Source organism: Hyaena hyaena, unplaced genomic scaffold (assembly GCF_003009895.1).
Source record: "Hyaena hyaena isolate Hyena2069 unplaced genomic scaffold, ASM300989v1 scaffold_585, whole genome shotgun sequence".
Lineage (NCBI taxonomy): Eukaryota > Metazoa > Chordata > Mammalia > Carnivora > Hyaenidae > Hyaena > Hyaena hyaena.
Window position 1 is genome coordinate 1,072,247 of NW_024081217.1, and position 25,332 is coordinate 1,097,578.

Sequence of the window (25,332 nt, forward strand, 5' to 3'; positions counted from 1 at the left end):
TTCCGTCAGTGTGCACCCACTTGCAAGTTTTATTACAGTTCTGTATTTGGACGGTGCTGAAAATGGCTTCCATGCCTGGCAGGAGAGGGTGAGATAGTTGTACGTATCGCCATACAACTATGACAGACTAGTAGATAGACATGGCCTGACCTGAAACGAAGTCTTTAGTTTTTTAAAGAAAACATTTCTAAAGATGTACATGCACACATTTAAAGAGACAAATAGTCCTGTAAAATATGCTAGGAAAAATCGTAGAGTGATGCCCCAGTTTTATCTTTCTGAAGACATTTCTTCCAGAGCCTTGTGCCTTGCTTCATTCTGGACTGGTTACTCTCTACACTTGATATACAGGTATTATTTTTGAGGGTGACCAGTCTTTACCATCATCCTGGAATTTCCCTCAGCTCTCTTATTTTGGGGGGAGGAGGGTTCACTTGTTTCTTCATCATAAGACTTCTTGGGGTGCCTGGGTGGCTCAGTCGATGAAGTGTCCGACTTTGGCTCAGGTCATGATCTCACAGTTCATGAATTTGAGCCCCACCTCGAGCTCTGTGCTGACAGTTAGCTCAGAGCCTGGAGTCTGCTTCCTATTCTGTATCTCCCTCTCTCTCTGACCCTCCCCTGCTCACGCTCTTGCTGTCTCTGTCTCTGTCTCTGTCTCTCTCTCTCTCTCTCTCAGAAATAAATAAAAAACATTTAAAAAAAAAAAAAGACTTCTTCTTTCTTGGTTTACTCCGTTTTGACCCATTCCATTTAATTTTAATTTTCCTGCATAGTCTCTGTGTCAACGAAGGTTTTTTCTATTTTGATTTCTTTTTTTTCATGTTGGAGAGTTTTCCCTAGATGTCTTTGTAGACCCTGACTACCCATGATTAGGAATGAAGCCCTGAAATGCTCTTTGGGCACTTCAAGTACCTGAGTGGGCTCCCATAACTTGGCTTTACTGTAAAGCATGGGTTCTCAGGGGCAGTTTTGCCCCAGGGGACAGTTTAAGTTGTCACAACTGAGGTTGTGCTGTGTTGGGTGCCGCCCAACATTATCTGGTCCGAATGTCCTGAGTGCTGAGATTGAAAAACCCTGCTGTAGGGTGACAAATAGCTGTGGTTGACGATCTCCTGGTGCAGGTAATTTTTAGGCTGGTCACATTCTGGAAAAGAACCTTTAGTCTCCAGACAAGAGGATGTAGTCCTTACTGCTTTCGTTCTGGGAGAAAAGTCTTTTAATATTTGGTATGTAGTTGTTTGCTTAATTTGCTGTTTTCTCTGGCTGTTATGCCTCCTTTCTAATTTGTGTTCTTTGAGAGATACTGCTTTACCTTTTCGAGCAAGGATCAGCAAAATTTTAAAATAAAGGGTCAAATAATAAATATTTTAGCTTTGGGGGTCATTTGGTCTCTGTGAGGAGTGTAATTTCACTACTATAATGAAGGAACACCCACAGGTAGGTAGATGTGAAGGAATGATCTGACTGTTCCATTAAAGTTTTACTTGTGGACACTAAAATTTGGATTTCATTTAATTGCCCCGTGTCACAAAATGTTAGTCAATTCTCTAGTGTTTTTTCCCTAACCATTTAAAAATGTTAAAACTCATCCTGGGCTGTACAAAAACAGGCAGCCGGCCACATTTGGCCAGCAGATTGTGAATTGCTGAACCCCCATTCTAGAGAGTAATCACTTGCCTTTTACTGAGGCTCCGAAGTGGCCGTGCCCTCAGGTACATGGCGTTGGCAAGAAAGATCTTTTGATTGACTCATTCTTAAAACAGCCTCGGCGCTCACTTCCATGCATATCTGGTGCTGTAAATTCTGGAACTGTTTGAGGATTCTCTAATAAAAAGAGAATTGGTTTCTTTCTTTTCTTGACTGCTAAATTCGGGTCAGCTCTCTCAAAATTCGGTTTACCCGTCCTTTACTACTTGTCCATGAGTTGCTCTTTCTTTTTCCCATTTGCCTGTTCTTGTTGGTTTGTGACTTAAAAAAGGAAATCCTCTCTTGTCGTGTTATTGGCGTTTGAAGAATAGACGTGTGTGTTCAGTGTATTATCTTGTCTATACATTATTAGGTGGGGGAAAGTATTACAGGATAAATGTAACGCATTACATTTTGGTGGAAATAATTATGTCTTAAAAAGAAGTAAAGAAGTTAAGTTTAAACTATCTGTTCCATACTCTTAATGGTTTTTTTTTCCCTCGAAAAGATTTGGAAGGACTGTAATTTAGACATTTCATATTCCCTGAAGCTTTTTTAATAAACGTGTATTCAGTTTGTAATCAGGGAAAATGAAAATTAAAGAGGTCTTTACCTTTGTTCTGGAAGTCTCAGCAGAGGCTTGTGTGCTTGTGTAACACTGTCAAGTGAAGGTGTAAAGTGAGACTCTACAGATAAGCTGCATACAATTGAGATATCTTTAATTAATGCATTTTTTTAAATTATAGTTTGGACAAAGACATTGACTTAGTGTTTTCTTATAGATTCCATAGTTTTGTAATTAAATTATTCCTGTGGAAGACTAACTTGCCCAATTGGTTTATTTTTGTGATAGGTATTTGATCAATATGTAAAGACAAGGGCAGAGGAAGAACGCAGGGAAAAGAAAAACAAAATAATGCAAGCCAAGGAAGATTTCAAAAAAATGATGGAAGAAGCAAAATTTAATCCAAGGTATATGGTTCATTACTATAACATTTCAAAATATGTATGTGCTTTCTCCTAAGATCAGCTAAGAGAATAGGTACCTTTGGGATAATTAGATGTGAAAAGTTTATTTGATCGTTGGTTGCTACATTTCTACTCTTTATTCCTAATATATTTCCTTTAGAGGAACCTCTTGTGCTCTCTGGGAGGCAAAAATGTCTAGATTATGATTCTGTCTGACATTGTCAGTCGATTGTTAATGCCTAATGAGTGTGTAGTGGGCTGAAGAAGAGGAGACATTTAAAACTTACATGACTAGCATAACAACAATAATATTTAGCGTCATTTAGTGGATCTTATGTGCGTTTAAAGTTGTATGTACAAACTTCTACATACATACATGCACTTAAAGCACATGTATGTATACACACGTTGTCTCATTATCTCATTCAGTCTTCTAAAACAGCCAGTATGACTTATGTGCTTGTTTCATACCTTGCTCAAGTGAATGTGGAATTTCACCTAGATTCCATTGTTGATACAGAGTAGTCTAGGCAAGAGAGAATTAGTTTCCTATTTATGGTTTAGTTATGGCAGCGGTGTTACTTGGTTGCTGTGAACACCTCATAACATGGATAATTTCTCAAACTGTAGGGTAGAATTATGGAGTGTCTGGTATAAATGGCACTTCATAGTAAAGTTTATCTTGTTGAAATAGTTAACTTTTGTCATTGAAAATAGGGGAGAGAATATTGTTTGAGAAAGCATATTTAAGATTAAAATTTTATATTTGAAACATGAAGAGAAACCTAGGGCATTAATATACATCTCCGATAATAAAGTTAATAGAGTATTTGGGGCTCTGAAGTATGTAGTATTTGTCAGGAGAGAATACTGTTAAAGACTCTCCAAGGGGTCTTGGGCCTTTCTTTTTGGGTAATCAAAAGAGTGAGTTCATGGGTCAGCACTTGTGACTGAGTTATAAAATGCATTTCGGGAGTAGGCTGAGGAAATGTGAACATGGTGGATTGGTATTACATGGTAGTAGAGAATTCACAAATTTCTTGGGTGGTGTGGTTATAGAGGAAAAAGAATTTATTCTGAGGTGATGCATGCTGAAATAGTTATAGATGAAGTCTCCTGGTGTCTACAGCTTATTTTCAAATGATTCAGCAAAATACTTTTATTTATTAAAACCATTATGGATTGATCTGACAATAACTGAGACCCCAAAGAGATTTCCATTTTGTGGATTTGACAAATTAAGTCTTGTTCTCTGCCGCTGCCCTACAGATGGGTGCTCTCAAATTTGGGGCTGATAGAATTGTTGGAGCAAGCTGTACCTTGCAGGTTACTTCAGAAAATAAAGCCATGAGACACATAACTAGAAGTCTTAGCACTTAGGACATTGTGCAGTATTGCTGTATTGATAACATTTAATGCGGCCATAGGGATTAGGACCAAATTTAGAAAGTAGCAGGAAATGAGGAGAAACTTAAAATTGAGAAAATATGTCCATTACCTTAAATTCTCTTTGAAATGTGAAGAGACTGTATCACAACTAGAGTTTGTAGATCAAAAGCATTGACGTTTATTCCAAGGGGAAAAAATGTGGAGAATCTAGTGCCTGTTTCAATATCTTACTTTTTGGATGGAATGAAATTTCAAAGCATATCTCCTAGAGTCAGTTCCTGGTCACTTCCCAATCTCCTACCACTTTTAACCACCCTCAGCTCAGAGTAAGAAAAAGGGTAACATGTCTGTTACCAAGCAGCCCTTTTTGGAGTGAAGAAGTAAGTTATATAAAAATCAGAATCTAATAGTAAAACTTCATTTTAGTCTTTTCTAGAGAAAAATAATTATTTTACTACAAATTATATAAATACATGTAAAATAAATTATCACTTTTAGAAATTGATTTTACATTTTATTTTTCATTTTTAATTTGTTAATGTTTATTTTATTTAAAAAACTATTTTTTAGTGTTTGTTTATTTTTGAAAGAGAGGCAGAGTGCAAGCAGGGAGGGGCAGAAAGAGAGGGAGACATAGAATCTGAATCAGGCTCCAGGTTCTGAGCTGTCATCACAGAGCCTGATGAGGGGCTTGAACTCTTCAATGGCGAGATCATGATCTGAGCTAAACCCAAATGCTTAACCAACTGAACCACCCAGGTGCCCCTTTAATGTTTATTTTTGAGAGAGAGAGACAGAGCACAGGAGGGTCAGAGCACAGATCTGAGCCGAAGTTGGATGCTTAACTGACTGAGGCAGGGGCCCAAATTTTACATTTTAAAAACAGGTATATTCTTTAATCCTAGTAGTAATTCTCTAAAAATTATAATGCACGGTGCTTAATTTATCATGAAAACAAAACAGATTTAGTGGACTTAGATGTATGTGATCCATTTTGGGGATACACATTTTTATTTAAACTTTTATTAAGGTTACATATCCATTATTCAAACTAGGTTGCAATATATCCTGTTGTTAAAAATGTTGAATTAATGAAATTACGTATTGTGAGTAATAACAGTTATATGTAAAAGACTATTAGAATCTAGGTTTCGTTAACAAAGCTTTAAAATAGCAATGTTAGCTGTGAATGGTACTCCAAATCTTCATTTGATGTTTTAAATTCTAAATTCTGAAGTTAACCAGTTTTTTCTTTATAATGAAAGTTGTAGTGTAATGTTTGTTTTAACACATAAGAAGATGTGTTTTATATTTGTGTTGAAATAGTTAAGTAGGTTTTAAAGGGACAAGGTAAGATATGTCTTTCCCTTCTACAAACTTGTTAAATATGGGAGTATTTATTACACAAACAAATTATTATGTAAGGTAAAGTTTCAAATATTGAAATACATCCAAATGTATGAAAGCTTTGTAAATGCCTTTTATTTGTGAAGAAAATTTTTTTACGCTGAGCCTTATTATCCCCCATAGGCCTCATCTTTTTCTTTAGACTTCTTGGCAGTTTGCTTTGCTTTTTGGATCTATGCATTGATGTTTTGAACACATTTAGAAAATTTTTGATCAGCATTTTTTCTTTTCTGATTCTCTCTTTTCTCTTTCGGAATTCTAATTATCTGACATGTCCCCATGACAATTCCCCGTCTCCCCTAATTGTGTGTGTGTGTGTGTGTGTGTGTGTGTGTATTCTTTTGCTTTACTGTTACTGCTCTCATTTGGAGTCACTGGCTCGTTACTATAGGTCTCTTCTTTTGTTAAGCCCATCCAATGAATTTTTCCTTTCAGTTAGTTTTAGGTTCTTTTTTCCTATTTTCTTTGTGTTTATTGAAACTCCCCTTTTATTCGTTCCTTAAGGCCATGTTTTTAGTTCTTTGCATCTATTTTTCTTAAACTCTTTCAGTATAATTATAATATTTTTAAAGAATTTGTCCTTGCCAGAACAGCACCTGGGCATGTGGGGTTCAGTTTCTGTTGCATGAAAAGTTTTTTTGATTTGGCTTATACATTCTTTGTATGTTTAGTGTTTTCTGATTGAATATTGGAAATAGTGGATTATAGAGACTCTGAAATCTGTTCCCTTACTCTGAAGAGTGGATCTTTGTTTTCGCAGGCAGTTCAGTTACAGCCTGATTAGCTTAATTTAGCTTTTATTTAAGGCTTTGTTAGTGTGGATCTCAGAAGGTGGAAGTTTCTCAACAGTCCACCTTTGTCTCCCTTGTGAAGCTTTTGTGGACTTTAGTGTCCTAATGCTGTTTTTTGTCTGCACCACTCAGTTTCTAACATTTATTTTTTGCTCAACCAGGTAGCACTTTGGCAGGGGCGTGGTCTTTCCCTGCTCTCGTACCCTTCAACCTTGGCCATCTGTTCATGGGGAATCGCCTTGTGGTATATTTACGGGGTTCTCTCTCTCTAGAGCTTCTTCCTCTGCCATTTTAACACCCAGACACTGATCTTTATACTTGTGGCTATTGGGATCACTGTACTCTGCTTGGACTCAGCTCTCTGCACCTTGGGAAATTGTTCTGCAGCCTAGGGCAGTGGGCCTTTCCTCAGTCTTACTACTCTACCTTTTGTCCACTATTTTGAAATCATTTGCCTCATATATTTTGTCCTCTCTCACAGTTGTGTCTAGAAGGGGGAGATCTAATTCAGTAGGTATTCCACCATGGCGAGAAGCAAGACTCAGCCTCTTAGTGTGGAAATAGATGAGCTCTGAAGTGTCTTGAAGCACATAACTTTTTTCGCTTTCTGATGTGTTGTTCCCTAGTATCATGCTCATAGCGTACAAATCACTAACCACATTTTCACCCTTTAGCCCCTTTTTACTCCTTTCTGTAGCTCATTGTTCACTCTTTAGGCAGATAATGGGACTCAGAGAGTCTTTGGCACATATTCTTGCTGGAAAATGGTGTCATCTGCTATACCTTTCTACAAGCAGAAATAGCTCTACCAAAGTTAGCACACTTGCCGTTTTGTTACAGAGCTACTTTTAGTGAATTTGCAGCCAAGCATGCTAAAGATTCAAGATTCAAAGCAATTGAAAAGATGAAAGATCGAGAAGCCTTGTTTAATGAATTTGTGGCAGCTGCAAGAAAGAAAGAGAAAGAAGATTCGAAGACCAGAGGTGAGAAGGTAAGAGGAGGTGACTGACAGGAGTGTGAATGGGAAGGAACTAAGCTGGGGCCGTGTTTCTAATCTCATTCATGGGCATAGATCACAGGACCCACAGTTACTTTTTAGCTTTGTAAGTTCACTTTTAGATTTGTTTGTATGTGTGTATTCTGTCCCTGTACTTCCCATAATGCTTATTTTAATAACTTTACTAAAGTACGTAGATTTGCTTCAAATTTTATTAATACTGAGTTTGCCCAGTGCATCTAGAACTGACTCTTAGATCTGTGTACTCGCTGGTGCCTGCTGAGATTCAGGATTCTTAATAAGCGGTAACCTTTAAATTTTTAAAAGGTTGTTTTTTTTTTTTAAATCTTTTTTGCCTTCTAAAAGATAGCATTTTAGTGACTTTCTAATCTTTTAGTAAACATATCTTACATATAAATTATTGCTTATCAGAAATAAAGGTCAGCTATTAAAGATTAATGAATTCCAAATGTCAGTTGATAGTGGTGTCGGGAGTGGAGAGGAGCCCAGCACCGGAGAGGCAGACAGGTGGGGATGGCACAGGCGGTATGTGAGCCCTCAGCACCCACAGCCACAGTCTCCTCAGTATGCCTGTGCACTTTGTGAGTGGGGGAGAAGAACCTCTGAAGCCTAATCATTTTTGACATTCAAAATGGGCTCTTATTCCAGAGTTAGAACATCACAAATTCTATAAGGAATGTTGTTAGGGAAGTAATACCATTCTTAATGGGCTCAAGCCTCTTACACTGTAAATAGCAACACTATTGGATGAAATAACATTTGTCAGAAATATCTGATATTTCCTGATTATCTAATTTATTGGGCTTCAATGTAGATTCTTCCAGAATTATTTCACTATTAACTTTTTTTTTCTTGCAAATGATTATGCTTCTCAGGAAATGTGCAGAATTGAGTTCTTTGTAAACGTTGTGTATGCTGAAATAGAATCGTGTTAATTTATTGTTTGCTACTTTTGACTTTTAGTAATAGCCTGTTTGATTAAAGAATACCAAGTAAAATAAATAGTTAACTGTGTGATTGCTTTTATACAAATTGAATGTTTTTCTCTTTGCATTTGTAACTAATGTTCTTTTTCTAAACACTTTTTTGTAACTATTTTGTGTATTCTGTTTTATAACAAGTGGATAGACTTTACAGTTTTGTGCTGTGCGGCCTGTCAATCAGTTCAGTCTGACAGCTGTCAATCACTGATACGCAAAGTATTATGGGATTCCCTAGTGAGGAAAGAATTGGTATCTCTGTGTGGTGACTTTAGCCTCCCGCAGTTCCGGTACTTTACATTTTTTTAGTCTTTTTCCTTATGAAGTGATGAGAGTTGTGCCCAGAATGTGTTTAATTAAAATGAATTAAATAGATATTGCATCTGAATAAATCTAGTATATTCAGCTTTATTTTCTTTTGATTGTAAAATAATTCTCTAAGTTATAGTTTTGGCTTGGTACCTTTTTAAAAGAGGCAGGAAATTACTGAAGTGAAACGGACTCAGCCAATGTAAGGAATGCAAAATTACTAACTAGGCCATGGAAACAAAACTGAAGGGTTTACATATAGTATATTCACAGTCTGAGAAGTAGCTGGTTAATGAAGTTTTATTACTTTCTTCATGACTTTGAATGATTATTCCTATGAAGTATATTGTCTCTACTGTTGTTTTTTTTTTTTTAAACCACATTTTAACTGTATCTAATTGAATAGTAAGACTAGTGCCGGTAGCATGGTGCTACTATATTGGAGTTTGCTTTCTTTATTCTCATGATTCTCTAATTACTGTTTGTAGTATTGAGGTAATGCAGTTAATGACCAGATTAATAAAAGTTTAAAGGTAATTACTTGCTGAGTCAAACACGTATAAAGGACATTGACTTTGGTGAAGTAGCCCCCACTCTTTTTCAGTAGACATTTTCAAACTAAAGAGTAAAATCGCTTGCAGCTTTTACTGGTAATTTTCCATTTTATAAAAAATGCCCCTAAAACTCTGCTTACTTTCACTAGACTGTTTTGTTTGCCAAAATAGCTACCTTCAAGGTTTTTAAATTTTTATAAGTTATAACCAATTTTTATAAAAATGTGGTTCAAATAAGATACCTTTTGGAAAAACACATTTGAAGTTGCACATAAGAGAGTTAGTCCTCTCATGAAGTTCATTTTTCTCTTCCCTCACTTAAATTTACTTCTGAATGAGTTAAGTATTTTTGTTACAGTAGATTAGGCTAAGGAAACTGTTTTTCCTTGTTAAACCCAACAGCCTAGATGATAAGGTACTTTGATTTGGGGAGAGAAAAAAAATAGGGAATGTAGGGTCTTGAATTGCTACTAGTGGTAACTTACATTATTTGACATTTATGTGGTTGTTAAATAGTTCTTGTCATACAAATAGCAGCTACGGTAAGCCATGTATAGCCTGTCATGGTAATGTCCACAGTGAGAGAAAATTAAAATTTAATTTTATTTAAAACTCAATGTTTATACATCACAAATTCTAAAAACTGTATGATAATCCTTTATAGGCTTTGTGTCTAAATTTGAAAGTTGTCCTAAGTCAATATAAACTCCTATGACTTGGAGAGATTCCTGTTTGATAGAGCTTGCATGTTTTATTTAACATAAATTTTGTAAATTTTGCTTTCTAGTTTTCACGGGCATCTAGGAATTTGGTGTTCATCATGTCAGATACAAAGTAGACAAGATGAACAGAAAACTTGTTGCTTCACTATTGCAAATAGTTTCTTTTTCACTGTCTGGAAATACTGGATTTATGAGTACCTTTTACTTCTACAAAGTGAAGGAAGAGCCAAGTTCAGTAGTAAAAGAAATCCACAGTTGATGAGCACTTGGCTTTTAAAAAATTCTCTAATAAGGAGGAAACTCTTTTCTTATAATCTTATAAATGTTTTCCAGAAATGACATTACCGTCTCTTTTAATTCTCTCGGGAAATGAGAGGGTTGGTATAGACAGAAAGAATGTGATTCCATTTCTGATTTCTCATTCCCTTGATCAGGTGGGAAGCCAGCATGTTTAATCCCTACAGGGAAGAGAGGTTCTTGTCTGGTCTGAGTTCTTTATTGAATTGACCAGCTACCTCTGTAGGAGTACAAGATAATTTAAATGATACTGAATTTTAAAACAGGTTTCTCAGACTTGCATAACAATAAATACTTTCTTTCTTTCTTTCTTTCTTCCCTATTTAAAAAAATAAGAATTACAGTTTGGGAGAGGAGTTCTAAGTAGTGTATATGTTGCCACTGAAGGATTAATATCTTTTAATACCCTTCGTGTAATTTTACTGATTTGGTACTTGATTGGCTCAGAATGTTTATTCATTAACGCTTTGAGTTGTAAAGCATACATGTTTAATGGCTAAAAAGTACCAAAAATCTGAATATAGTTTTTAAAGTAATGATTAATTATGACCATAGAAATTCTATGTTTTATATATAAGGGTGCAGTATTGAGTTTTTTAATTAAAATACAAAAATGTATTCTGCTTTTTACTTGTTTTTGGACATTTGACAGTATAGTTTCAAGTTTCTAATGAATGAGACTTTTTATTTGTGCTCCTCGATTTCTAAATTCCCCTATTGTAACAAACAGAAATTATGTTGATCTGCTTTTTAAAATAAGTCATTCTTATTATCTTGATGTTAAAGTATAGTTTACTGTCAGTTCATAACCCTGAATCTGATCTAAAAATAATATAAATTCTTATTTCTTATAAAAACATAACAGTGCTGAAATGAAAAAGTAAACGTAAAAAGATTTTTTCTGTATTTGAATAATTTCAGTGGAGAAAATGATTTATTTTGAATTTGGTAGATTTTAAATGAGAGTTTATATGTATATTGGTTTTTATATTTATAATAAGAGTGTTCTGATACTCTTTTTGGCTAAAATTTATTCCACTATAAATATATGCATTTAAAAAGTTACTGTTCTCATCTTTAAGGTAAGTGAACAATTTTTTCTGGTTGTAAACGTTTGCATATGAGGAATTTCTCATGGCAGATTTCCCCCCATCCCCTTATTTGTTTTGAAATACAGATTAAATCAGATTTCTTTGAGCTGTTATCTAATCATCACTTGGACAGTCAGTCCCGATGGAGTAAAGTAAAAGACAAAGTAGAAAGTGATCCACGTTACAAGGCCGTGGATAGTTCTTCAATGAGAGAAGACCTTTTCAAACAGTACATTGAAAAAATAGCCAAGGTAACTGTTGGGTTTATTTGTACTGTAAATAGGGAATAGTAAAATTCTTAATTGGATCATAAAGGTATTTGCTGCTGTTTGGGGTTTGGAATTTTTCCTGTTGGTATAATTAATATAAGGATCTTTAGTACATGTAGTTGATTTGGAAACAAGGTGCAGTGTTTAGGTATATTCTTGGTAAAACCCAGGTTTGAAATTTTATATTTGGCACACCAGTTACTCTGTGGAAACATATTTTGATAATGTAATTTTACTTTACAGAATTTGGACTCAGAAAAAGAAAAGGAGCTTGAAAGGCAAGCCCGCATTGAGGCAAGCCTTCGAGAACGAGAAAGAGAGGTTCAAAAGGCTCGTTCAGAACAAACAAAAGAAATAGATCGAGAGAGAGAGCAACACAAACGAGAAGAAGCTATCCAGAATTTCAAGGCTCTTTTGTCTGACATGGTACATATTCCTGTTGCTGCCCCACCCTTCCACCCCACCCCTTAAGTACTGGATATTAGAGATTTTTTAGATTGCCACCTTAGTGAAAATTTTTTTTTTAATTTAAAAAAAAAATTTTTTTTTACAAGTAGTTTATTGTCACCTTAGTGAAAATTTTAATATTCTTTAAATTGAGTCTGAGAGATATAATTTGGTAAGTTGTTTTATAAAGTGTTTTAAAATGGACTGCTTGTTATTAGCACCATTAGAGTAAGAAACCATAGTTATTTAACATTTTCAGAAGTGATTTTGTGCATATAAAATGTTTAATCTTTCATTCTCAAAGATAACTTTTTATTCTTGATGGAAGTCATCTTAAATTATTACACACTTAACATGCCATAGTAATAAACAGAGTGTACTGAACAGAATTAAACCTTTTTCTTGGTGATTTTGGGTCATCACTGTGATGATGAATTACTGCACATGTAGATGGTATGAGATCTAGACTGGAGGTGTACTGACCCCAGGAGATATCCTGGAATTTTCTTGACGCTTCTGCATCCCCCAGGGTTGCCGAGGTGTGTAGGGTCTTGTCTGTGTAGTGAGTGCCCCAGGGCCACTCTGCAGTCCTATATGTCTTCTCCTCTCTCTGTGTCACCGTCTCTCCTGCTGTTTCTTTTCTCTCTTTCATAAGGGCTCTTTTGTTGGTGTTTATTACTGCTGTCAGTTTTTCTGGTTTCTTCCCTTGCTTCTGCTCGTGTGTTTTCTGTTTCCGCTTTCTGTTCCCTGGGTAGTTCAGTCATTCACTGATGTCTCTCTGCCTTTACTTTCCCCCAAATTCATTCTCTCTATTGCAGTCACGGAAATCATCATAAAACTCAAATCTGATTTTGTCACTCTCCGTGGTGCTTTCAGAGAGAGAAGATTCTCTCTATTCTGAGTGGTTGCAAACATTTAAAATTCAGTCGTCTTAGCATAATATATGACTTCATTCTCTAACTCCCCCGCCTTCATGTTACGTACCCTCTTTGGTTTTCTCTCTTGCCCCTCAGCTCCAGCCTTTCTGCACTTACCTCTAATGAACCATACTTAGATTTCCATCTAAGGCAGATTTGTTTTTACTGTTCCCTGTGCTGCCCTGTGGTCAGTATACACATTGCAGTACTTCTTACGTGCTATCGCCATTACTTGCTTACTTGCCCCCTTTCTTAAAAAAGTTGAGTCCTTTGAAGGAAGGGATAGTGTCTTATTTTGTTTTTCTGAAACCAAGCTCCGTGCTTAGCTGACACGTTTTTAGATGTTTGATGAATATTGATTAAAGAAGTGTTTTTATATTTTTCTTCCTTCTTACCTTTCGGTCTTTTCTGCCTCCCATATTTCTTAGCACTGGCCGTGGTGTAACTAGCAGTAACTTGTATTGCCATCACCAGCAGTGAAGCGTACCCTTCTGCTGGTTGTTGAACCAGCCTGATCTGTCATGTCTTCTCTTATTAACCATGTTAATTCTTGCTTATGCTTGGAAGTGCCACTTCCAGTATGTAGTTGATTAGTACAAATTTGAGCTCAAGATTTGTTGAGGGTTTTTGTCCCCCATCACCTCTTTAGTCCTGTAGCAAGATATTTCCTGTTTCTACCTGTTTCTCCCACTGAAGGTTGGTAAGATGTGAAATAGAGTGCCTAAGCACTACTAAAGTCATTCTCTTCATCCTTCTCCACCTCTGAGTCCATACTTGATAGCTTAGGTGAGCTCTGAGAGGTGTGATTTCTAGTTTAAAGAAGCAGAGTTTTAGTGACTGTTTAAGCTGGAGTCAACAGAAGCTTCCCTTATTAAGTGTATCATTCCTAAACTAACTAAATAAGCCTTTTATTTTTGAAATGTGAAAAAATAAGTCTTTGGTGATATAATATTTTGGTACCTTTTTAGGTACGTTCTTCAGATGTGTCATGGTCTGATACTCGGAGGACTCTCCGGAAAGATCACCGTTGGGAATCTGGATCCTTGTTGGAAAGAGAGGAGAAAGAGAAGCTTTTTAATGAACACATTGAAGCACTTACCAAAAAGAAGAGGGAGCACTTTAGGCAACTTCTGGATGAAACTTCTGCAGTAAGTCTCTTATTTTCCCTGTTGTAGTCTAGATGAGTCTTCAAGAATAATTCCAAAAACAGTGTAGTGTCATCGTCTTTAGATCGCTATTGGGATTCATGGGTTTTATGACACTTTCTTCTCTGTTTTTTTTTCTCTTTTTTAAGTAAAATGTTAAGGACATTCTTAACTATTTAAAAATTACTTCCTGCTGTGCTTTGTGATCTTTGATCCATCCTAAGGATAGATTGAATGGATTGCATCTTTTGCTCCATTTTCAGTTTGGTCCCATGGCCCCCCTTTTTTTGGCGGTTTGTACTCTCTGTTGTTCCGTTTTCTCTTGATACCTGATCTCCTTTTCGTGGTGGTTTCTTCAGAAGTTATGGTGCTGCCTATGGAGATCCAGGGTTTTCAGGTGGTTGTCTTAGGCCACCTTGAAATAGGACCATGAATATAACTCTTGTGGCCAGCAACAGAAAGAAATTGTATTAAAGCTCCTTCCTGTCCTTAAGTAGTCCAGTTACATTTGGGCATTATTACAAGAGATTGCAGGTCAGTGTGGCATACTGTGTACCGTATGTGCTGCCGTTTGACCTTTGCAATAAAAGTGAGTTGTATTTATGGGTTTTTTTAATGGTGTTTTTTTTTTCTTTTGCCTTTCAAAGATTACCTTAACATCCACATGGAAAGAAGTAAAAAAAATCATTAAGGAAGATCCTCGGTGCATTAAGTTCTCCTCCAGTGACAGGGTAAGAGGATTTTGTCTGAGATTTACTGTCAGTTTATAAATATTACATGTGTGCTTAATCAGCACCACTAGTATTTTGATTAAACTGCAATTGATGGTTTTAAGTGAATAACTTTTAAGTGTATGAGAAGTAAATCTGAATTTTAAATTCCTATTTCTTACCTTGCACGATACATCAATAAGACAGCACAGTAGAAACTTCAAAAATTGATCCCTGGGGTTAAACATTTGTTTTAGAATGTTAGAACTGTATTGAAGCTATAGTTTTTATTTATTGTATAGTCAGGTCTCACTACATTTCAAGCTGGCCATTGAGACCAGGCTATCGGAGCACTGGAGCCATGTTAGCAGAATGCCATAATGTGATCTCTTGTTACATGCTCCAGAGACTGCAGTCGAAGAACCGCAGATGTATGAAGTTTGTAGAAGCCGAGCCCTGTTCTGGGACGCTCTGACTCCTGTGTGGAAAAGGAACTCCCCTGGGTTCTGAATTAGTGAATGATGCCAAGGATGGGGTAGCTGACAGCAGTCTTATTTTGTCCCTTGGCCTTTCATTTGTTCTCTCCCCGTCATTCTCCTTTCCTTGTTGGTTTTTCTAGGTCTAGAGTGTACAACCCCATAGATCTACTATTCTTCCCCTTCTTACCTTAAGTTGGATTGTAGATGTGTGGACCACAAAGTACACATGGCTGGGAAAGAGTAGTGGACTGATAGCTGACAGATCTAGTCTTAGTTTCTAATTTTTCTGATTGTTCAGAATTAAAATTAAGATCTTTTTTATAATAATTATTATTATTTTTTAGCCCAAAGAGATTATACCTGTCATTCCTGTTCCCTTACTAAAAGCTAAATGTTCAGGATAAGATAGTAGAGTTAGGAATGTTAGTTGGGGTTCTCCAGAAGTTATACCACATTATTGTCTTGGTGTTAGAAGATATAAATACAGTCTACAGAAAATGCACATTTACCCCTTAATTTCTTTATTTTCAAGAGTGTCTACCACTTGAGGTTGTTAGGAACATGAAAGAACAATGTCTGATAAAACCCTAAGCAGCGTAGCACATAGCAAGCCCTTGAGTTTTAGCTACTGCTGATATATTGCATTGTTCCTTGTTCTTGGCTTCTTTTTGCCTTAAAAATGTACATGGCGCATTTTGCAGTTTAATGAATGCTACATGAACAAAAATGTACTTTCTAGCCTTTTTCTTTGGAATTATTTATGATGTGACTTAAAAATTACTGGTTTAAGGGGCGCCCAGGTGGCTTAGTCGGTTAAGCGTCCGACTTTCGCTCAGGTCATGATCTCGCGGTTCGTGGGTTCGAGCCCCGCGTCGGGCTCTGTGCTGACTGCCAGCTCAGAGCCTGGAGCCTGTTTCAGAATCTGTGACTCTCTCTCTGACCCTCCCCTGCTCCCGCTGTCTCTCTCTCTCTCCTAGAAATAAATAAAAAAACATTAAAAAAAAATTTTAATAAAGTACTGGTTTAATAAATAATTGATAGTAATTGTAGAATTTGTGACTTTTTGTTTTTTTAATCTTACTGTCCTTTTGCAGAAAAAACAAAGAGAGTTTGAAGAATACATCAGAGACAAGTACATCACAGCCAAAGCTGACTTCAGGACGCTTTTGAAAGAGACCAAATTTATTACATATAGGTGTGTACAACGAAATGTTTCATATCCACAGTCATTGTCTTTACTAGTCCTTACTCTAATGGCCAGAGCATTCTATGCATTCACACACATGTTGACATTATTAATTTTTAGGAATAAGAAGAAGCCAACTTTTATTAAAGGCCAAATACAGCCCATGTCTACCTTACTTTTTTTTTTTTTTTTTTTTTTTTAAAGAAAGGGCCCAGATGTCAATTCTTATTTTGTGTTACCCACCCATCCAGTTTTTTCAACACACTTTTGTTTTTACTTCACTGCTTTTTTAGGAGTACACCCAACTTTATAAGAGTTGTATCTGTGAAGAGATTTTTTTTAAACATTCCTTCACTGTCCATTGTCTCTGCCTCCTGTGAGGACTATTCAGTGGTGTGGAACAGTTCTTAAGTTCGAAATCATCTTATTTAAAAATAGCTCAGCAAAAGTTTTTATTGCCAGACAATAGCAATTTGCTGGATACTTTTAAATAAAAATTTTAAGTGATAAAAATCAGAGTTTTGAGACAAGATTTCTCTGTAATGTGCCCGGTTGTTCCACATTCCCAACCGTTATACCCTCAGGAAAACAAGTTTATGATGCTCGATGCTTAGCAGCCAGTGCACAGGAAATTGTTTCATGCTCCAGCTTTTCTTCCTTTAAGAGAAAAATTGGAAACATATTAATGAAGGGTATGTGCACGGGAGGATAGATAGTGCTGAGGGTGTGGTTTTTAGGTATTTTGTCATTGGATTTTTTGGTCAGGATCCTTAATGTTTTGCATCAGCTTGGGCTTTTAAATTAGATGTGAAGTAAGACTTCTTTCTACATTTTTATAGTTAATTTAGTGAAAGATGTGAAAGTGAAAGCTTGTGAAAGATGCTGGGATTGGCAGCCCCGCAGACTGAAGTCCTCTGTTCATCCACAGAACAGGTACAGCACGGGCAAGATTTACCCACCCACCCTCAGCCCTGATCTGGAGGGACCGCCAGTAGGGGTGGGAGGGTAATTCAGCTTCTGAGGCCCTTTCACTCCTTGGAGTCTTTGCTGAGGCGACTTACAAAGGTGACCACTGCAGTGAAATTTTTCTTAAAAAAAAAAAAAAAAAAAAAAAAATGGAAACACAATTAGGAACTAGATGGACATTTCCAGCGCATTTCTGAAAGACCTATGGACAGCAGTCAGTAATTCTTGGACTTCTTTTCTTATTTCAGATCCAAAAAGCTAATCCAGGAGTCTGATCAGCACCTGAAAGATGTAGAAAAAATTTTGCAGAACGACAAACGGTACCTAGTACTAGACTGTGTGCCAGAGGAGAGGCGGAAACTGATTGTGGCGTACGTGGATGACCTGGATCGCCGGGGCCCACCCCCACCTCCCACAGCGTCAGAGCCCACGAGACGATCAACAAAATAGTTCTCAGTACTCTTCTGCAGGGGCATCTTAATCCAACAACGCTTGCATGAGCCAGTTTCCAGGTTTTTACATGTGTGTGCATTAGTCAGACTGTTGCAGAACCATCCGACGGACAGAAGGAGAAGCATTCGTGAACAGTTTCTGAACAGAGAACACTTTGGAAATAATTTATGCTTTTCTTTGTGTGGCATGACTGACATACATACTCAAATATAGGCTGTCTCTAGTAAACCTAAAATCTTGAAGCTAAAAATCATCCTTTTATGAGGTGTGGAAGTCAGTGACTTTTGGTGATGTTCTTTCTAGCAGTGTTAAACATGCAAGACGTAAGAGCATTTGTGGTTTGAACTTGCGAGATGCAAATACCACAGACTCCAAGAGAACCTAAGTTGGGGTTTGTTTTATTTTGATTTTGTTTTTTAAAGCGGGTAAAAGAGAAAACACTGAAAATTCTTATCTTCCAGAGGTTAAGATTATTATAATGGACATACTTTTACCTTTGTCTCTAAAGAACACTTTAGTTTTGTTTGTTCACTTAATGTGCTTTGATTACCCCCTCTGAATTCTAGGCCAAGTCTTGTTTAGCCGAAGAGAAGACTTATTTAGTAATTTCTTCTCAGGTATGGAACCATGGTCATAACTAACATGTTGGCCAGACTAGGATTGATGGTTAAACACGTTGTATTTACCATTAAGTAATCTTTATCAATATTCTGGATTAGACAACAAATTATCTTTCTTGGGTGTTCCCTGTAAACTATACTCCAGTTTGAATGTTAAACTTTTATTTCTAAAGTTTAATTTTAAGATGTTTGAATGTTCAGTTTATGTATTTGAACTACAATAAACCAACCCTTTTTATATATGTGGATTGTATATGATTATTGTTACATAATTTATAATAGAAACTTCTTTTAAACCTGTTCTTAAAAGCAATAGCAACTGTAATTTGGAGTCAACAAAGAAAGTTGACTTCAAATCCTAAGTATCACATGGTGTTTAAAGGCTTGAATATAGTAAATTATTTGCAGTATGAAAGGAAAGGAATTTGTAAAGAACCATGTTGGTGCTCAGTCTCTTAGCAATATCTTACTGCTGCATAGCAAGAAGATGCTGATGTTTTTGTCTTTGTGTGTGTTTTCTTGTTTTTTTCTTCATATGAACACAGTCAACAGTGAATGCCTTATTGGCACCCTTCTGGTGTGTCCTGCACTTCGTGCCCTGAAACCTACCTTTGACCTCCACTCGCTCTTTCTAGCTGTAATTCCCCACTTTAAAGATTCCTGTCTCCTTCCTTCATAGATTTCTCATTTCAGAGTGCCACATTCGTGTTTAAGAAAAAGAGGTTAATTGGATAACTTACTTTCCCTTTTCTGTCCCACCTACTGTGATTGCAACAAAACCTACAATGAGGAAATACCAGTTGTTTGTACGTTCTGTGCACACAGACACAGATCACATGCATACAGACTCATTCACACTTCTGTTACACTTCGCTTAAACATATTAAGTGTCACAGAAATTATGTATGTAAGAAACTCGAATTAACTAAGGTCCTAACCTGTACAGGTGATAATCAGCAAGACATTTTTCCCATTTTTTTGGTCTTGTTTTCTCTTTTTTTGAAGGTCATTTGTATAAACCCACTGAGTGATTTTTAAGTTCTGTGAGGAATGAAACTGAAGTGTTTGCCAAAAGGAGCACAGCTATTGTACGAATATAACTGGCTGACTAAAGTGAAAGATCTAGAATGCTGTATTTTATTTGAATTCCACCTAGTAATGTTTGCCCACTCACTACTTGATGTTTCTCACAGTTAGTTGGAAAGTGTGAAAAAAACTGGTTTGGTGATACCTATTCTGATTTCCTACCTCTGTTTTGAAGTATTTGGGATTGACTATTCATTTAAGGTACAAATCAAACTTTACTATGCAGAGTTCTTTAAAAGATCAAGGCAGCACTCTTTAAGGTTCTTAATGAAAAGGTCATCATAATTATACGTGTTTCAGTATCTGCATCTTGACTTGGCGCATACCAGCAAACTCCTTAAAAGTACATGATACAGTTTGCCCTGAGATCTATGTTAGTACTAAGGTCTGACCTTCCCATAAAAGCCCTCTTGTGCCACGTGATTTTGAAAGGCGCATTCAAGACAAAGACAGCTAGTTCTATGTCTCCAAAACTATGTGAAGTAAAGCGGTTGTTTTTATTTGTTTACAAGTTAAAATGCCAAACACTGGAAGCTCACATCCAACATTTACTATATTATATAGTGAATAATCTTTAATTCAAATAGTTCACTGCAATTTTCAAGGTAATCCCTTTGTTTAACTGTTGTCTCACAAAACAGTATTTGGGTATTTGGGTTAAATTGTACTTTGTGAACTCATGAGCCTTAAAAGAAAAATTTGTAATGAACCAGGTAAAGTGAAAACAGCCCTGTCTTCTGTGTTAAAAAGCAAACCATGACCACCTGTAAAAACAAAAAGAAAAATACCAAAAAACCCGCAGACTGGACATTTTTAAAAAAATACAAATGCCTTCCACAGCATATTTTTGTATTTTAAGTTCTCCATGGCTTGGCCTAATGGCAGTTTTTTTCTGAGGGAACCCCTCAGTGAAAATACCCCAGAGTTCCATTATAAAGTAATCAAGAATCATGGATAAATGTCCTTATATTTAATCAGGAATGTATCATAATGATTGTTTTATTGGGTATGCTTTAGCTGGCTATAAAATGAAGTTGTTGCCTTTTATTTGAATTATATTGGTAAAGTGTTAACACAAAATTTAGTAGTAGTGCTTTCCTTTCTCCATCACCCTTTTGTTGTTTGTTTTCTATTCTTAACCAAATTCTGTCTTGTATCCATGGAATTTTTTCCTAGTAATTTTTTTCCTTGTTGCTCTTGATCATCTTTATAACAAAGACCCTGAGGTATTTTAAAACTCGGGCAGGGTTCAAGTTCAATATTCAGGGGACATTTAGTACCATTTAACAAGATCACCATCTCTGTTCCTTTTTTATATTTGAGGATTGCCTTCAGTAATTAATACCTTTATCATTAACTACAGCTTATATTTATCTTGACAGAAATGAAGTACCAGGAGAAACAGATTGATAGCAGCTTGTGGAAGAGTACTTGTCTCCTGCATTCTGGAAGTGTAGGTAATTGGGAAGAGGAAGGGCAGTTTTTAAAGTTCTTAGTCCATATCAGAATTTAGAATGTCATGCTAAGGTGCTAAAATCCTCAGACTTCACAAGTGAAGACTTGCAGAGGTGGCTTTACATAGACTAGTGAAGCAAGTTTTAGTATAAGGCAAAGTTTGGATTTTCTTAAAACTTAGCCGCAATAAGCCATGGTTTGAAATCAGCCCACAAGAAAGTGGTGATCCTTATTCTGTTAACCTTCAGTCATGGGAAATCTATGTGAATTTTCATAAAGTAACTTTTATAAAGCAAATGAAGATAACTTACTAACATTCATTAATGTGTTTACAATCTCTGAAGTGGAAGTTGATTTTGAGCTTTGGTTAAGCGAAAGAATGTCTGATAGTGAAGTTAAGGCTAGCAGGTTCAGGAAGAAAGTAAAAGTAAAGGAGCTCAGCCTTTGACAGAAATAAGCTCTATTTCAGCCAGTCCAGGGTAACCCTAAGGAGTACCCAAAGGAGTACCCAGTAAAAGAGCAGTTGTGAACAAAGGACAAAGTATCTGGAATTTCTATTCAGGTGTGACAGAAGCATTTTCACACAACACTGAAGTTAATTCTTGGATAGCCAGGATATAATTCTGAAACCTCAGCATGACACGACTCCTAACACGGTCTAATACTTAACAAACGGCACATTTTTAAAATGCATACTGTGAAGCATTTTTGTAGTTCCTAGGTTAGTGATTTGACCTTGTTCTATGTGGTAAGGTCTGCGGTATCGACAAGCGGCAGTACATGTAAATATAATCACAATTTGTTTAGCTTGGAAACTTATCTATTTATCACAGTCTCCCATCTCTTGGTCTTCATGTTCCCAGGGGGTAGGGTCATTGTCTTGTACACAAGGGACTGTGTCCCTCTCATGCCAAAACTGCTCTACATCAGGGAGGATGGGAATCTGTGCCTTCTCTGTTCTCTCTCCGCTGGAGGAGGGAGAGCCAGGCTTCTCTTTCTCTGGTACGGGTGCTGGGGACCCAGGAGAGGGAATGTTGTCAGGAGGGACATCTGAATTACCAGCCGGTGTCTTCTGAGACTCTGAGGCAGTTGGTTGTTTTTTGGTCATCATCCATTTCCACAGGCCTTTCAGGCCTTCCTTGAACTCTTCGGACATGAGTAGGAAAATGAGAGGATTTGCCGAAGAGATGGAAAACATCAGGACTTGAGACAGGGCTATGAAACCTTGTGGTGGCGCCGGGGCTCCAGCCTTCAGATGCCATGTCCACAGCCAAGCAATCCAGTCGGGGAGCCACAGCACGGCAGATGTGACAGCAATGCTCAGCAGCATCACTGTGAGTTGTCGGGAGCGCATCTGGTTTCTCAGATTTTGAGTCTTAGTCCCTCGTTTCTTACACTGGCCATAAGCTCTCCAGAAATAAAAGCTGGCAAAAAGTAACGGAAGGCAAAATGCCAGGAGAGGGTAGAGCTTGCCAAACATTGCCATGAACCTTTCGGCCACGGGGGGCACGTCCATGAGGCACATCTCCACACCCGCGTGAAGCCTGGTGGTGCTAAAGAACCACTCTGGCAGGGGTAGCAGGCTGGCCACGGCCCAGATGGCCACCAGCACTGACCAGATGGTGCAGTTGTGGACACTCACTTGCTTGGCTGGGTCACTTGCGTACATGAAGCACACTTTGGCCACGGCAACGATCGTCAGGCTCTTGGCCGCCATGCACGTGTGGATGAACCAGTCAGAGGACTTGCAGACAAACCAGCCTAGGTCCCAGACGCCTTTGAAGTATGCTGTAGCCCGGACGGGTGCAGAAAACAGCAGGAGAGAGAGATCAGCCAGGCTGAGGTTCAGAATCAGGGAGTGGATCATGGACGGCTTTCCTTTCCAAGCGCTATGGAGGAGGACGCCAATCACACAAAAGTTCCCCATGAAGCCCACCAGGCAGACGGCCACCAAGAGAGCCGGCACGATGGTCCTCCAGTCCTTGGAGTCAGAGGGCAGGTACCCTCCAGCAAAGTGGAGGTGAGCCGATGACCCGTTCATGGTGCTGGAGTTGGAGTCTGCAGAGGCAGCTGCCAGCATCACCTTGCCCACGCAGCTCAGTTCGTCCTTACTGAAGGCAGCCGCTTTTGTCTTTCTGCCCCGGCTCTTTTGCCTAGGAAATAAAGAGGCCGTCATTCGTGTCAGATGACACCTCTGGGCCCTCCCCTTGTTTGTTTCCCCGAGAGCAGAGTGTGGAAGGAGGTTGTGGACTCTGCCCTGCCTTATGCGGTGCGTCTCTGCCACGCTGAGTTGCGGGTAGCAGGGGCGCTCGGGTGCTGCTCATTAGCAAGCCTCGTGTCAGATGGGCAGCCCTGTGGAGTCAGAACCCCAGAGACTCATGAATGATGAATGAGGGCAACATGCATGTAAGTGGGATATGTTCCTGGGGGGTCAGGAGCCAGTCAGGCACTTACTGTCCACCAGCTGTTTCTAAAATCTTGACTGTGGTTTGTGTTCCGGTAAACACACCATCTGAGCAAGTCGGTCTTTTACACCTAAACCTGGGCCAGAATTCCCTGCATACTTGATCCCGCAGGTCGGGAGCAGGGCCCAAGAATGTGCATTTCTAACAAGTGCCCAGGGGGTGTGGACGTCGGGGGTTGGTTTAAAGCAAAAGCCCAGGCTGCTTTGCCCCCTTTGGAGATGTGCTGCTGCCTTCACCCCACCTACCCCTCGGGGAGCTGGCTGGGATCCAAAACGCAGAGCTGGGGAAGGAAGATGAAAACTGCAGAGACGGCCTATGGAAAACTCAAATTACACATGACTCTAAATGCAGTCCCACGATTGCAAGTTTCTTTAAGAGTGATTATGGTTAGACTCTGGGCTAGAACACGTTGAATACCATTTCAGCAAGTGACGACGATCGTGAAGGCCACCCAATGATGAATTAGGCTGCTCCTCCTAGGGGACTTCCCGAGACTGGAGGAGTAAAAGCAAAGCAAACAGTTTCTTTGGGGAAGGCGCCTTAGACATTTTAAAGGAAGTTACATGTTAAAGTGGGAAAAAGAAAAAAAATTTACAGAAAAAAATGATTCTAGAACCAGTGTTGCAATTCTATGGTGGCCCGTGGAAAGGTGCTGAGGACCCAGAATTGTTCAGGCAAAGGGGTTTGTGGATTACCACAAAGACGCGCCCTACTCTAAGCATGGCTGAACCAGGAATGCTGTGTCCAGCACAGAATGTGCTGGGCTGGGAGGCTGACCTGGTTCTGGCACTAGCTGTGTTTTCACCAGTTGTCTCTGGAAACTCAGGGGATGACATTAAAAATTCCTCAAAGCCCGAGTCAACTCAGCTTTGAATTGCTAGAATAGGCAGCCCCTGAATATTGGGAAAGCTGTGCTGGGTTTCCTGGTCTATTTTGTTTTTTCTTTTGTTTTTGTTTTTTTTAGATATATAAACTATTTATTAACAGACAAGGCCTACAGATTTATATCTTCTTGGACACAGCCACAGTGCGACCCCTGCGGCCTGTGGTCTTGGTGTGCCAGCCTCGGACATGAAGTCCCCGGAAGTGGCACAACCCTCTGTGGGCCCGAATCTTCTTCAGTCGTTCCAAGTCTTCACAGAGTTTGTTGTCCAGACCATTGGCCAGGACCTGGCTGTATTTTTCATCCTTCACATCCTTTTTTCTGTTCAAAAACCAGTCTGGGATCCTATCCTGGTGTGGATTCTGCATAATAGTGATCACACGTTCCATCTCATCCTCAGTGAGCTCTCCTGCCCTCTTGGTGAGGTCGATGTGCACTTTCCTCAACACCACATGAGCGTATCTTTGCCCCACACCCTTAATTGCAGAAATGGCAAAGGCTATTTTCCGCTGCCCATCGATATTGGTGCTGAGTACTCGCAAGATGTGCTGGAACTTCTCAGGGATGAAGAGAGACATGGCGGCGGCCCCAGCAGCGGTGTGTAGGCCTCCTGTGGAACTCAGAAACCCGAGATCATGACCTGAGCTGAAGTCGGACGCTTAACCATCTGAGCCACCCAGGCGCCCCCCCGCCTTTTAAGAGTTATTTGGGAAGAAGAAAAATAGGTAAAGAGCAGATCTGCCCCTGCTCTTAGACTGCTCAGTTGGCTCCAGGAGAGGGGATATTCTATTCTGAGACTGATTTACAAAAACAAATTTTGCAGCCAGGGAGAGACTGCAGTTTAGAAGGACCAAACCAGAGGAATGTGCTGGGTGGGGAAGGAGGACATCTGAGGTCAGTAGGGAGAAAAGGAGAGTTTCAGAATTTGCTGTCTCTGGTGCTGGCTCCCCAGCTTGGAAATGGACTCCCTACACAGGGAGTCCCTCCACTCCATACTCATGCGGCTGCCACTCCTCCCTGCAGGTGCCTAGCTGG

The 25,332-nt window shown here is 38.5% G+C and overlaps 3 protein-coding genes across 8 annotated transcripts in view; 1 reads left to right on the forward strand and 2 right to left on the reverse strand.

Annotated features, from left to right (window-relative positions):
- Nucleotides 1-18,650, forward strand: part of TCERG1 (transcription elongation regulator 1) — a 60,621-nt gene extending 41,971 nt beyond the window's left edge. For 5 of the 6 annotated variants that reach the window (XM_039256686.1, XM_039256687.1, XM_039256688.1 and 2 more), the window contains 8 exons: nucleotides 2,543-2,661; nucleotides 7,086-7,236; nucleotides 11,303-11,467; nucleotides 11,729-11,911; nucleotides 13,818-13,997; nucleotides 14,642-14,725; nucleotides 16,278-16,378; nucleotides 17,584-18,650. In XM_039256686.1, the coding sequence (XP_039112617.1) occupies nucleotides 2,543-2,661; nucleotides 7,086-7,236; nucleotides 11,303-11,467; nucleotides 11,729-11,911; nucleotides 13,818-13,997; nucleotides 14,642-14,725; nucleotides 16,278-16,378; nucleotides 17,584-17,785 (1,185 nt within the window). In that variant the 3' untranslated portion in view covers nucleotides 17,786-18,650. Of the gene's footprint in view, nucleotides 1-2,542; nucleotides 2,662-7,085; nucleotides 7,237-11,302; nucleotides 11,468-11,728; nucleotides 11,912-13,817; nucleotides 13,998-14,641; nucleotides 14,726-16,277; nucleotides 16,379-17,208; nucleotides 17,303-17,583 lie in introns of all 6 variants that reach the window. The other variant, XR_005532560.1, reaches the window with a different exon arrangement.
- A 3,119-nt stretch (nucleotides 18,651-21,769) lies between these two features.
- GPR151 (G protein-coupled receptor 151) lies at nucleotides 21,770-23,029 on the reverse strand. The gene has a single exon (XM_039256691.1). It carries the CDS (start codon nucleotides 23,027-23,029, stop codon nucleotides 21,770-21,772), a length of 1,260 nt encoding a protein of 419 aa, XP_039112622.1.
- A 1,353-nt stretch (nucleotides 23,030-24,382) lies between these two features.
- On the reverse strand, nucleotides 24,383-24,897 carry LOC120248356 (40S ribosomal protein S18-like). The gene has a single exon (XM_039256692.1). The coding sequence runs from the start codon at nucleotides 24,873-24,875 to the stop codon at nucleotides 24,417-24,419; it is 459 nt and encodes a 152-aa protein (XP_039112623.1). The 5' UTR covers nucleotides 24,876-24,897; the 3' UTR covers nucleotides 24,383-24,416.
- Nucleotides 24,898-25,332: the final 435 nt, after the last annotated feature.

Coding starts and splice junctions, on each gene's coding strand:
- GPR151 (XM_039256691.1), bottom strand. CDS start 23,029: ATGCTGGCAGCTGCCTCTGCAGACTCCAACTCCAGCACCATGAACGGG.
- LOC120248356 (XM_039256692.1), bottom strand. CDS start 24,875: ATGTCTCTCTTCATCCCTGAGAAGTTCCAGCACATCTTGCGAGTACTC.